At 42.5% G+C, this 14451-nt stretch overlaps 2 protein-coding genes across 2 annotated transcripts; both read right to left on the bottom strand.

Annotated features, from left to right (window-relative positions):
• Positions 1–3277: 3277 nt before the first annotated feature.
• LOC311142901 (transmembrane protein 45B-like) lies at positions 3278–6546 on the bottom strand (the record flags this gene model as incomplete). Its single annotated transcript, XM_084178619.1, has 6 exons — positions 6474–6546; positions 4520–4722; positions 4175–4387; positions 3796–3980; positions 3552–3694; positions 3278–3380 (listed from the first exon to the last, which is right to left on the bottom strand). The coding sequence occupies exons 2-6, from the start codon at positions 4707–4709 to the stop codon at positions 3278–3280; spliced, it is 834 nt and encodes a 277-aa protein (XP_084034745.1). The 5' UTR covers positions 4710–4722; positions 6474–6546.
• An 814-nt stretch (positions 6547–7360) lies between these two features.
• On the bottom strand, positions 7361–7703 carry LOC311142904 (guanine nucleotide-binding protein G(I)/G(S)/G(O) subunit gamma-8-like; the record flags this gene model as incomplete). Its single annotated transcript, XM_084178622.1, has 2 exons — positions 7361–7456; positions 7620–7703. 2 exons carry the CDS (start codon positions 7701–7703, stop codon positions 7361–7363), a joined length of 180 nt encoding a protein of 59 aa, XP_084034748.1.
• Between the last annotated feature and the right edge of the window lie 6748 nt (positions 7704–14451).

Raw genomic sequence — 14451 nt, forward strand, 5'->3', positions numbered from 1 at the left:
TATAATACATAAATATATATAAAAAGTATTCACACCCCTGAGTCCATACTTTGTAGAAGCACCTCTGGCAGCGATTACAGCTTCTTGAGTCTTTCTGTGAGTCAGCTGTGAGTCTCTAAGAGTTTTCCACACCTGGATTGTGCAACATTTCCCCATTTATTCATTTCAAAATTCTTCAAGCTCTGTCAAATTGGTTGCTGATCATTTCTAGCCAACCATTTTGAAGTCTTGCCATAGATGTTCAAGGCCTGCCTTCAAACTCAGTGCCTCTTTGCTTGACATCATGGGAACATCAAAAGGAATCAGCCATGACCTCAGATAAAAAATTGTAGACCTCCACAAGTCTGGTTCATCCTTGGGAGCAATTTCCAAACGCCTGAAGGTACCACATTCAACTGTACAAACAACAGTAGCAAGTATAAACACCATGGGACCACGCAGCCGTCATACCGCTCAGGAAGGAGACACGTTCTGTCTCCTAGAGATTAATGTACATTGGTGCGAAAAGTGCAAATCAATCCCAGAACAACAGCAAAGGACCTTGTGAAGATGCTGGAGGAAACAGGTACAAAAGTATCTATATCCACAGAAAAACAAGTCCTATATCGACATAACCTGAAAGGTCGCTCAGCAAGGAAGAAGCCACTGCTCCAAAACCGCCATAAAAGAAAACATACTACGGTTTGCAACTGCACATGGGGACAAAGATTGTACTTTTTGTAGAAATGTCCTCTTGTCTGATGATACCAAAATAGAACTGTTTGGCCATAATGACCATCGTTATGTTTGGAGGGAAAAAGGGGGAAGCTTGCAAGCCGAAGAACACCATCCCAACCGTGAAGCACGGGGGTGGCAGCATCATGCTGTGGGGGTGCTTTGCTGCAGGAGGGACTGGTGCACTTCACAAAATAGATGGCATCATGAGGAAGGAAAATTATGTGGATATATTGAAGCAACATCTTAAGACATCAGTCAGGAAGTTAAAGCTTGGTCGCAAATGGGTCTTCCAAATGGACAATGACCCCAAGCATACTTCCAAAGTTGTGGAAAAATGGCTTAAGGACAACAAAGTCAAGGTATTGGAGTGGCCATCATAAAGCCCTGACCTCAATCCTATAGAAAATGTGTGGGCAGAACTGAAAAAATGTGTGCGAGCAAGGAGACCTACAAACCTGACTCAGTTACACCAGCTCTGTCAGGAGGAATGGGCCAAAATTCACCCAACTTATTGTGGGAAGGTTGTGGAAGGCTACGCGAAACGTTTGACCCAAGTTAAACCATTTAAAGGCAATGCTACCAAATACTAATTGAGTGTATGTAAACTTCTGACCCACTGGGAATGTGATGAAAGAAATAAAAGCTGAAATAAATAATTCTCTCTACTATTATTCTGACATTTCACATTTTTAAAATAAAGTGGTGATCCTAACTGACCTAAAACAGGGAATTTTTACTAGGATTAAATGTCAGGAATTGTGGAAAACTGAGTTTAAATGTATTTGGCTAAGGTGTATGTAAACTTCCAACTTCAACTGTAATTTTGTGTGTGGGGTACAGAGATGAGGTAGTCATTCAAAAATCATGTTAAACACTGTTATTGCACACAGAGTGAGTCCATGCAACTTATGTGACTTGTTAAGCACATTGTTATTTCTGAACTTATTTAGGCTTGCCATAACAAAGGTGTTGAATACTTATAGACTCAAGACATTTCAGCTTTTCACTTTTAATTCATTTGTAAAAATTTAGAAATACATAATTCCACTTTGACATTATGGGGTACTGTGTGTGTAAGCCAGTGACAAAAATCTAAATGTAATCAATTTTAAATTCAGGCTGTATCTAACACAACATTTTGAATAAGTAAAGGGGTGTGAATATTTTCTGAAGACACTGTATCTGTTGTGCAGGGCTAAGAGTTTGCATCACTATGAAATATAATTAATTTAATTGTAAGCTTTATTACAGTAAGTGTCAGGCAAGGCTCGGTCAACAGCTTGCATATGTCACAATGCAAACTAGACTGACACTATGCAAACTAGACTGAAACTACCCTAGTTTCTACTCATGGTAAACAGACTGGAGGCGTATTTTCACCCGACCCTTTGATCTATATAAAACATTTCAAGTTGATTGCTATTTATTTCCATCCACTTTAACGCCTGACTAGTATAATGTCTAATCCAGTAAGCAGATACATTGTTCTAGGTATCCTTAATGTCATGGATGCAGTGACAAGATAAGTCTATGGAGGGCCTTATCATTGCGATTACTGAAGATTCGAGTGCAAAGATTGTAGTTCCATCTTTTGGGCATGGTATGAAAATATGATCACAGAATGTAATCTCTCTCTATATTCTTGTCTCATTTGTTTTTGTTAATTTATGATGAATCTGGTAGTAATACAGTATTTTTTATGTGGTCATGTAAGTAAGAGTATTTCGTACCTAAAAAAATAAATAACTACCTCAACTACCTCGAACCTCAAAAAAGTATTTTTGATTTATTGAAAATATATTATCTCTGACAATCCGTTAGACATTCTGTTTTCCGGAGCGAAAGAAGCATGTTGCTCTATAGCAGGGCTCTCCAACCTTGTTTTGGAGCGAAAACCTACAGGACGGTAGCTCTCCGGGAACAGGGTTGGAGACCCCTGCTGTATAGCCATAGGCGGGACGAGTATGCAAATGTTTAAACTGTCTTAAGAGGAGAGGAAACCATGTCAGGTAACATTATTGATGCCGAGTATATTCATTAGTCAGATTCCGTTGCAAATGTTTGGTCTGTTGCAAAACGTTTACTCCAAACGGAAAACGTTTTGCAACGAAAACGAGAGTTTTTATTGGCCAAATTCAGGTAGGTCCTATCCCCGTTTCGTTCCGTTTGCTCTTTTTGGTTTGAAATGGTTTTCCGTTGCACAACGTAATGAATACACCCCCGATGTTAATGTTTCACAACAGGGAAGAAATGTTGAAATTCTCTCCCCTGTTTTCCTCAACCTCCCCAGTCTTGAAAATCAGTTATTAGCTTTTATACTTTGAATTACATTACATTTGTCAGGGCTCAGTAAATCATTTTATTTACAATTAATTTGGCTTGAATCTGAACTCGACAATGCATGTCATTATTTAATTGATAAGATAATGTCACTCAAAATCCAAATATACACAGAAGCAGGGATACAAACCTGAGAAACCAGTTAATCAAATTTCAGACAAACAATTGTGGAGAATCCCATAAGTGATCTACTACTGTACACACTTCATGATTCGTCTGTCTAATCTTCATCTGACTCCTGTAGCAGAGCCTTCTGGGAGCTGGATGTCTTTCTCATCCTGATCTCTATGTCACTTCCTCTTCCTGAACATCTTTGTATACAGCTGTTAGGACCAGAGAAGAAAAAGCCATGGATAAGAGTTGGCTCATACAGGCAGGGAATTTACCCAAGTTATGTCAATGTAATGAGTTAGTTTATTTTATGAAGTTTAACTGACCTATTAAAGAGGCGATATAAAAATGTAAAAAATATTGATAAAAAGGAAGATGCTCACCACCAGCCAATGCAGTAGTTGATGCCAACGATCAGCAGGGCCACAGCTAGATGCCAGCAGAAGCACATGGTGACGAACATGATGTTATCGTGTGCCTGCAGATCCCACTGTACTCCGTTTAATGGGTACAGCACGAATCCAATCTGAAAGAGCACACACTTTGCTCAGTTTCTCTGTGTGAGCGTGATGAGATTGACTCATTTGAAAATTATAGTGGTTCATTTGGTGGTGGTTACTGTTTTACCTGAAAGAACCAGGAGCCTTGCAGGATGGTCAGGCTGGCCCTGAGCAGCTCCAGTACGATGTTATCTCTCATGAACACCTCTAACAGGGTGCTGGCCGCTACACCAAACACTGCCACAAACAGCATGGAGTGGATATGGGTATCCAGAGGAGGGCGCATGTGCACATGGAAGTAAAACAGGAACCCTGGAGGGGAGTGGAACATCCTAGAATATTAATACAATATGCAGACAACATCTAATCAGTGTCTACAGGTCAAAGAGCAAATAAAAATAAAAATATGACAATTATACTGATGGTAGGAATACCTGCTAATTAAAATCCGCCTCTAGTCTGGTAATGGATATGTAACAAATAACATTCAACCTTTGATACTGTACCTTCAATAAAAAAAGCCAGTGAGAGAGCAAGGCGGTCAAGACCAAGTGGGACTGGAAGCGATGACACACTGAGGACTTTAACAACTCCAGAGATGCCGAAGAAGAGGTACATAGTGCCATGCTGCCAGTTCATCAGCTTCACCCAGGACTGGGTCTCTCTGTTGTACAGGTGGGTATGGGGCCCATCGGGAACAAACTGCTCTGCCATGATGCCTACAGAATGACAGGACAACATCAGGGTCAAACAGCAAGCCTCTGGCAGATCATTCAGTGGTTGAGAGATTCCACAGTGTAAGATCTTAAAGAGAGAGCAGTCCAAATAAGTGCACCGGGGAAGACACTCACCCACAAAGGCAAAGAAAATCATGAGTGCCCCCTCAATTAAGTCTATTCTGTTAAAGAACAGGGGCAGTTTTTGACTTCCTTTAGGCTGACGCCTCCTCCAGCAGTGTTGGAGAGGGTACATCACTGACCAACACAGGCCTAACAGCAGAAAGCAGCTGCCAGGAAGAGCATGTCCCTTGAAGTTGGCCATCCTCCTGTCAACCCTGACAAATGACAAATATGAAGTATGCATTAAATGTGAAATAAATTATAGGAAAGTTGTTTTGTGATAAAAGTAAGTACCATGGCAAATAATTGTTTAATCAACTTTACCATTTTCACTCAACTTTAAAAACAATTTGCAAAAAGGTGTGTATGAACTAAACAATGCAAATGGAATTATTTTAAAATAGGCCTATTCAGTCATTAGTAATCCAGAATATAGTACTTGTTAATCTTGTGAGGTCAATTTAGGACAGGTAATTCCTCCCATGCATCCAGGACAGGGCCGGATTACAGCATTTGGGGCCCTGGGGCACCTACCGCCAGGTAGTTTTAAAGCTAATTTCCTGCAATTCCACACATTTTGCCATTGCTTATGATGTGTTGAAGACAAATGGTTTGAGAAATGTTATCTATCTCCTGGAGGGCCGGATTACCAAATGGGCACGCAGGGCACGTGCCCTTTTTTGGAGGGGGTTGTCGGCCCCCTGGAGGTCGTGGGCCCCGGGGCATGTGCTCTGCATGCCCTTTCGTTAATCTGACCCTCCACAAGATAGATACCAGTTCTCAAAGCATTTGTCTTGCAAATAAAAAATGCATATCAATTTGTGCAGTCCCAAAGGAGAGAAGGGTAAAAAGAAACTGTAGGTGGATAGTAGAGCAGAACAAGGCAAGACAATTCTGTAGTTTGCACACCAGTTTGAAGTTTCCAGCCATGTCAGATAATTGATGTTAAAATATGTCATAAAATATTTTGTTTGTGAGATATTGACTGCAAACCTATAAAAAGGCACCTGGTATTATCATGAATGTACCTTATTAAAAATAGTATGTTGACTATGTGCTGAGAGGTAGGCTACAGTTTGCTGTTGTCTTTACTTGAAAAACAAGAGTTTGAAAACTGGCTGTGTGAGTGATGTAGGTGATATCATTGTCCTTTAAGTCATGCTGGTGGGATGTCACTTGCAGTGAATACCGGTTTGTTATTTGTTTATTAGGCATTACAGTAGACTAAAGTGCCATCCTTTATATTTGTTACTTTCATTGTCATGTAATGTATTGCATACCTTTGGTTGGTTAAAGCTTACTGTCGTTTCGACAGAGGACATATGAATCAGGTGTGTGTGTGTGTGTTGACTTAAAGATGCACTCCAGGATCTTAAGCACAACAAATGTTTAATATATAGTACGAATTGGATTCATAACCTATCATATGAATTGCAAAAAATATATTTAATAATAATCATTTGCATGCCGTGACATATCTTACGAAATGGATGATGTAATACACAATTTGATGACGTAGTACACAAAAAACGGGGACCACTTTTGGCTCATGAGCGCCACTTTCAAAACAACTGGTTGAAATGATAAAAACATTTTAGAGTGCATCTTTAACATAAAAGAGGAGTGGTAGGTAGGCTATTTGTCAGACAAGGTTTTCTTGACTGGTCGCCTCGCATTCGATTTCAACATTGCGTAGAATATAGTCTTATTTTCTGTCAATTTGTATTTTCTCATCAGAATTAAAAACTAAGGAACATTGATTTTAGTTTAAATTGAGTAATTTCTCCTCTTCTGTCTGGCCCTATAAACGTAGCCTTCAGACTTGTTGACGTGGGCCTTTGCCAGGTTAACGCCATAGACTTTCAACCCTTAATTCATAAATCATGAAAGAAACATGTTTTTACTCCACTATTAATAAGTTACACAACAACCACAAAAATACAGAGACCATTTTTAATGCTCATACCTTGTTCGTTGTCACAGCGCAGTTGGCCGACCTCTCCCTCTCAAATCAGTGAATCCTGTTAGTTGAGATGAATATAAAACTAACAGTGGGCCTAGTACCTGTGTCCGCACACACCTACTCGTCTATCTGTAAGGTAAGCATGTGACACCGCCCTTGCTTGCTTTGCATGACTTGACTGCGACCAAGGTGCACAGCCCCCAGGGTACTAATTACAAATGGATAACACATGATATGCTTATGTTGATTATCTATTCATTTAATTAATATATTTTTCTTTGATCATTGTAATGCATCAATGGAATGACGTGAGGCACCTGCAATGTAGGCCTACTTCAATAATAAAATACTGGTTTTATATGCGAACTGTTTGATCCTCAATATAATATAGCTATTTTGTTGTTAAAGTTGTCAATTTCAAAATAACAGAAATTGGGCTGTTATTGGCACTAATGGTGTTTAACCTCTGAAAAGGATCACAGAACTCTTAGATGTTAGGTATTTTACAGTAAAGTATTGCTGGTTCTTAGGACGACTTAGGTGCAATTTAAGTTAATGTGTAATCTCTCACTGTCAGGGCAGTGTACTGAAAGGGAGAGCCCAGAATGTAGGCTAGGCTTGTAGGCCTCAAATGAACTTTGCTCCCATCGTAAATAATGTTTTATTTCAGTCAATCAGATCAATTTACATATACAGCTTTTTAAATACAAAATCATCACACTGACTAGGCCTAACAAAACCAAACTGTTCAAGTGTTCTTCAATGTATTATCATTATTTGTCCTTAGAACTGTCAATTAATTATTGTTAATAATTACACAAAACTTGGGGTTATTGTATTTAAAAACTTCAATTTGTTTGAAGGTATGGGGATTAGAGTATTGCACAGAATCATTTATTCTCCCGAAAAGGGTTCTCAGAGGATGACACTGGTGTCACCAGAGGGTCCTCACAGAAGGCCATCAGATCAGCCGCTGCTTTGGACACCTGCACATAGAACACATGATTAACAAGGACAAAGCTATCAGATTGGAGAGTGGGAGCCAATGTGCTCTATTTACAATGTACATTGATAATGGACAGCTTTTTTGGTAACATAAAGAGATTCAGATACTCCAGCTCTTGTGCCTAATAACCATTCCTTGCTCACCATCATTCTTTCGATGTTGACTTCCAGTTTCAGCTGTTCCACTGTCTTGCGGGCATCTGCAATCTTAGCCATGTTATTGGACATCCTGCCCCCTGTCACTGTACCTCAGCCTGGTCCAACAGTTTGTAGATCATGTATTATGTTAATGCTTCTAAGAAGAATGATCATAATTACACTTTTTTAAAATCAGTTTTACAGGTAGTTCCATATACCATGCATCAGACATCAATGCCAAAGCATGAGGCTTGCAAACTATTACAGACTACAAAGGGAAGAACAGCCAAGAGCTGCCCAGTGACAACGAGCCTACCAGACGAGCTAAATTACTTCTATGCTCGCTTCGAGGCAAGTAACACTGAAACATGCATGAGAGCATCAGCTGTTCCGGACGACTGTGTGATCACGCTCTCCGTAGCCGATGTGAGTAAGACCTTTAAACAGGTCAACATTCACAAGGCCGCAGGGCCAGATGGATTACCAGGATGTGTACTCCGAGCATGCGCTGACCAACTGGCAAGTGTCTTCACTGACATTTTCAACCTTTCCCTGTCTGAGTCTGTAATACCAGAATAGTTCCTGAACCCAAGAACACTAAGGTAACGTGCCTAAATGACTACCGACCGGTAGCACTCACGTCTGTAGCCATGAAGTGCTTTGAAAGGTTGGTCATGGCTCACATCAACACCATTATCCCAGAAACCCTAGACCCACTGCAATTTGCATACTACCCCAACAGATCCACAGATGATGCAATCTCTATTGTGCTCCACACTGCCCTTTCACACCTGGACAAAAGGAACACCTATGTGAGAATGCTATTCATTGACTACAGCTCAGTGTTCAACACCATAGTGCCCTCAAAGCTCATCACTAAGCTAAGGACCCTGGGACTAAACACCTCCCTCTGCAACTGGATCCTGGACTTCCTGACAGGCCGCCACCAGGTGGTAAGGGTAGGTAATAACACATCCGCCACGCTGATCCTCAACACGGGGGCCCATCAGGGGTGCGTGCTCAGTCCCCTCCTGTACTCCCTGTTCACTCATTACTGCATGGCCAGGCACGACTCCAACACTATCATTAAGTTTGTCGATGACACAACAGTGGTAGGCAGGCCTGATCACCGACAACGACGAGACAGCCTATAGGGAGGAGGTCAGAGACCAGGCTGTGTGGTGCCAGGACAACAACCTCTCCCTCAAAGTGATCAAGACAAAGGAGATGATTGTGGACTACAGGAAAAAGAAGAGGACCGAGCACGCCCCCATTCTCATCGACGGGGTTGTAGTGGAGCAGGTTGAGAGCTTCAAGTTCCTTGGTGTCCACATCACCAACAAACTAACATGGTCCAAGCACACCAAGACAGTCCTGAAGAGGGCACGACAAAACCTATTCCCCCTAAGGAGACTGAAAAGATTTGGCATGGGTCCTCAGATCCTCAAAAGTTTCTACAGCTGCACCATCGAGAGCATCCTGACTGGTTGCATCACTGCCTGGTATGGCAACTGCTCGGCCTCCGACCGCAAGGCACTACAGAGGGTAGTGCGTACGGCCCAGTACATCACTGAGGCCAAGCTTCCTGCCATCCAGGACCTCTATACCAGGCGGTGTCAGAGGAAGGCCCTAAAAATGGTCAAAGACTCCAGGCACCCTAGTCATAGACTGTTCTCTCTGCTACCACACGGCAAGCGGTACCGGAGCGTCAAGTCTAGGTCCAAGAGGCTTCTAAACAGCTTCTACCCCCAAGCCATAAGACTCCTGAACATCTAATGAAATGGCTACCCAGACTATTTGCATTGCATTGTTGGTTAAGGGCTTGTAAGTAAGCATTTCACTGTAAAGTCTACACCTGTTGTATTTGGCGCATGTGACAAATACAATTTGATTTGATTTGATGAGATGGAGCCATGCCTGTGTTTTTTTAATTTGCTTGTTATTGCTGCTGCCTGGGTCTCAGCTGGAAGTGTCACAGTGAGGGCCTCAGAGGGTAGAGGTGCAGGGAGAGACATCCATAGGCACCAGCATTATGATTTCCTGATCAAATAAAGGTGAAATCAAAAAATTACCCAGGGGGTTTCTGCTAGCACATCACTTGTTTCTCTGTTGCTGTATCTGTAAATAAAATATGCTGAACACTCATTATCACCTTGTCATGATGATCTTACTGTATTTGTGATGATTACAAGTAGTAGCATTAGTTATCTTACAAGTTGCATGTGAATAAAGCAAATAACAGAGGAAATTCTGCAATCACCTCTGTCATCCCTCCATACTGTATACCATGCCCAATTATATTGCTGGTCATCATGTGGCACAGTTTGGCTCTCAATGACAGTTGCCCACTCGGCCCCTTCAGAGGGCAGTCTTCTTTTCTCAGCCTCTTATTTGTCCCCAATTTCACAGACAACTGAATGAATTGATGATGAAAACTAGCTTTGTTTTTGATATGAACATTTACATAACATGTAGGCCTACTACACTTCAATGGACTGTACAACAAAAAATATTTCAAACTTTATAGTTTGTTGTCTACATCAGAACACAGCCAAATATACACTGAACAAAAACTTAAACGCAACATGCAACAATTTCAAAGATTTTACTGAGTTACAGTTCACATAAGGAAATCAGTCAATTGAAATAAATTAATTTGGCCATACTCTATGGATTTCTAATGACTGGGAATACAGATATGCATCTGTTGATCACAGATACCTTATAAAAAGGTAAGTGCGTGGATCAGAAAACCAGCCAGTATCTGGTGTGACCACCATTTGTCTCATGCAGCGCGACACATGAGCCTTCACATAGAGTTGATCAGGCTGTTGATTGTGGTGGCCTGTGAAATGCTGTCCCACTCCTCTTCAATTGCTGTGCGAAGTTGCTGGATATTGGTGGGAAATGGAACACGCTGTCGTACAGGTCGATCCAGAGCATCCCAAACATGCTCAATGGGTGACATGTCTGGTGAGTATGTAGGCTATGGACGAACTGGGACATTTTCAGATTCCAGGAATTGTGTACAGATCCTTGCGACATGGGGCTGTGCATTATCATTCTGAAACATGAGGTGATGGCGGCGGATGAATGGCACAACAATGGGCCTCAGGATCTCGTCATGTTATCTCTGTGCATTCAAATTGTTATCAATAAAATGCAATTGTGTTCATTGTCCGTAGCTTGCGCCTGCCCATAACATAACCCCACCGCCACCATGGGGCACTCTGTTCACAACGTTGACATCAGCAAACCGCTCTCCCACACACGACGCCATACACGCTGTCTGCCATCTGCCCAGTACAGTTGAAACCAGGATTCATCCGTGAAGAGCATACTTCTCCAGCATGCCAGTGGCCATCGAAGGTGAGTATTTGCCCACTGAAGATGGTTACGACGCCGAACTGCAGTCAGGTCAAGTCCCTGGTGAGGACGACGAGCACCCAGATAAGCTTCCCTGAGACAGATTGTGCAGAAATTATTCGGTTTTGCAAACCCACAATTTCATCAGCTGTCCGGGTGGCTGGTCTCAGACAATCCCGCAGGTGAAGAAGCCGGATGTGGAGGTCATGGGCTGGCGTGGTTACACGTGGTCTGCGGTTGTGAGGCTGGTTGGACACACTGCCAAATTCTCTAAAACAACGTTGGAGGCGGCTTATTGTAGAGAAATGAACATTAGATTATCTGCCAACAGCTCTGGTAGACATTCCTGCAGTCAGCATGTCAATTGCACGCTCTCTCAAAACTTGAGACATCTATGGCATTGTGTTGTGTGACAGAATGGCACATTTTAGAGTGGCCTTTTATTGTCCCCAGCACAAGGTGCACCTGTGTAGTAATCATGCTGTTTAATCAGCTTCTTGATATGCCATTCCTGTCAGGTGGATGGATTATCTTGGCAAAGGAGAAATGCTCACTAACAGGGATGCAAACAAATGTGTGCCAAAAAAAGATGAAATAAGCTCAATATTCTATTTACCAACAATGTCAACTGTGGACCAGAACACATCAACACAATCTAATTTAAAGATTCTAATTAGCCACTTACTGCATAAACAAGACAGACAGGTTGGTAGGTCCAGGGCTCTAGAGTTGAGGTGGGATGGTTGAACAAGGCAATCTCTCTACACACAAATGGAGAGTTAGAAATGGAGAGAGATTAGTGGGTATGATGGGGAGGAGGGCTTGAATAGGTTGCCTCCTCTCATACAGTAATTAGCTATCGTTCTTCCACCATGTTGGGCTCAATGCAACAGTAGCAGACGACCTTCCTCTCTTGACAGTGTCCATCATTTGCTTGTCATCAATCAGACTAGCGTTTGAGCTGTTGACTTTAGACAAGGAGACTCGTACATGTCATTTTGTTGTAAAGGTTGTCATTTCTTCTCCTAATCATTTTTTTGGCAAATTTGGGTTATGCTTATTTGTTATGACCATTTCCTCTAAACAGAAAATAATCTGTGTTACTATGACATTTTGGGTTGAAGACTGTATTTATTTTGTATTGTTGTATTACTGTACTACAGTTACAGTTGAAGTCGGAAGTTTACATACACCTTAGCCAAATACATTTAAACTCAGTTTTTCACAATTCCTGACACTTAATCCTAGTAAAAAAATCTCTGTCTTAGGTCAGTTAGGATCACCACTTTATTTTAAGAATGTGAAATGTCAGAATAATAGTAGAGAGAATTATTTATTTCAGCTTTTATTTATTTCATCACATTCCCAGTGGGTCAGAAGTTTACATACACTCAATTAGTATTTGGTAGCATTGCCTTTAAATTGTTTAACTTGGGTCAAACATTTCAGGTAGCCTTCCACAAGCTTCCCACAATAAGTTGGGTAAATTTTGGCCCATTCCTCCTGACAGAGCTGGTGTAACTGAGTCAGGTTTGTAGGCCTCCTTGCTCGCACATGCTTTTTCAGTTCTGCCCACAAATGTTCTATAGGATTGTGGTCAGGGCTTTGTGATGGCCACTCCAATACCTTGACTTTGTTGTCCTTAAGCCATTTTGCCACAACTTTGGAAGTATGCTTGGGGTCATTGTCCATTTGGAAGACCCATTTGCGACCAAGCTTTAACTTCCTGACTGATGTCTTGAGATGTTGCTTCAATATATCCACATAATTGTCCTTCCTCATGATGCCATCTATTTTGTGAAGTGCACCAGTCCTTCCTGCAGCAAAGCACCCCCACAGCATGATGCTGCCACCCCCGTACTTCACGGTTGGGATGGTGTTCTTCAGCTTGTGATATAGGAATTAAAATATATACAGGTTAAAAGTAATGACTAAATGTTCCACCCTTAAATATAGTTGTGAAATGTTCTTGTTTTAAGTATGATTAGTACTTTCTTAGTAGTGACTAATTATTACACTCTGAAACTGTGTGAGATGTGTTAGAATCTACTACCTGGTCATGTGTGAGTGTAGGACCAGTAAAGATTATGACATTGTGCTACTATTTAGCAATGTGAGTAAGAGTTAGGCCAGACAACAAAGGACAAGGAGAACTGTCTACAGGCAACTGAGAAACCAAGATAACTGAGGAATTTAGGGAGGAGTGAGAATATGATAAGAAAATGTATGTGTGTAAATGTGTATATGTGTGTGCATATGTGTGTGTATGCATGTGTGTGTGTATGTATGTGTGTATGTGTGTGTGTGTGTGTGTGAACTGATGGTCAGGAGAGCAATTATAAAGTGGAAAACTACAGCCTGCCTACAGAGAGGAGGGATTTTTGTATGACATATGAGTATAAAAGATGGACTCTGAAATTGTGATGGTGTCAGTAGCTGAGTGTAGATGCGGTGTGGAAATCAAGCGCAGGAAACACGGGCGTTCGTGAACAGACTTTAGTAAATGAAGTCAGCACCAAACAGGCGAACAGCCAACCCAACCGGGAGGCAAAATACAAATTACGCACAAAATACAACGTGCGTAAAAGGGCAATAGCGCACACAGTGCGGACTCTCGAAAACAACAAAACACGAGAGTAATAACGAGAGCAACAGCTAGACAATAACCAATCACACATAACACCTGACCCAACACACGATAACTAAATAGGAAACCAAATCAAACACTAACAAGGGACAGGTGTACAAACAGACAAAACCAAACAAACATGAAACATCGAACGGTGGTAGCTAGTACTCCGGGGACGACGACCGCCGAAGCCTGCCCGAACAAGGAGGAGGAGCAGCCTCGGCCGAAACCGTGACAGTACCCCCCCCTTGACGCGCGGCTCCAGCCGTGCGCCGATCCCGGCCTCGGGGACGACCAGGACGACGCGGAGCAGGGCGCGTAGGATGACCCCGATGGAACTCGGTCAGCAGGGACAGGTCTAATATGTCCCTCCTCGGCACCCAGCACCGCTCCTCCGGGCCGTACCCCTCCCACTCCACGAGATATTGGAGACCCCCCATCCGGCGTCTCGAATCAAGGATGGACCTCACAGTGTACGCCGGAGCCCCCTCGATGTCCAACGGGGGCGGAGGAGTCTCCTCTATCTCATAGTCCTGGAGTGGACCAGCCACCACCGGCCTGAGGAGAGACACATGGAACGAGGGGTTAATATTCCTGTAATCAATAGGCAGTTCTAACCTGTAACACACCTCGTTCAACCTCCTCAGGACTTTAAATGGCCCCACAAACCGCCGACCCAGCTTCCGGCAGGGCAGGCGGAGGGGCAGGTTTCTGGTCGAGAGCCAGACTCGATCTCCAGGTGCGTATACAGGCCCCTCACTGCGGTGGAGATCGGCGCTCGTCTTATGCCGACGGATGGCCCGCTGCAGATGAACGTGGGCAGCGTTCCATGTCTCCTCCGAG

Source organism: Coregonus lavaretus (assembly GCF_964263955.1).
Source record: "Coregonus lavaretus genome assembly, chromosome: 15".
NCBI lineage: Eukaryota > Metazoa > Chordata > Actinopteri > Salmoniformes > Salmonidae > Coregonus > Coregonus lavaretus.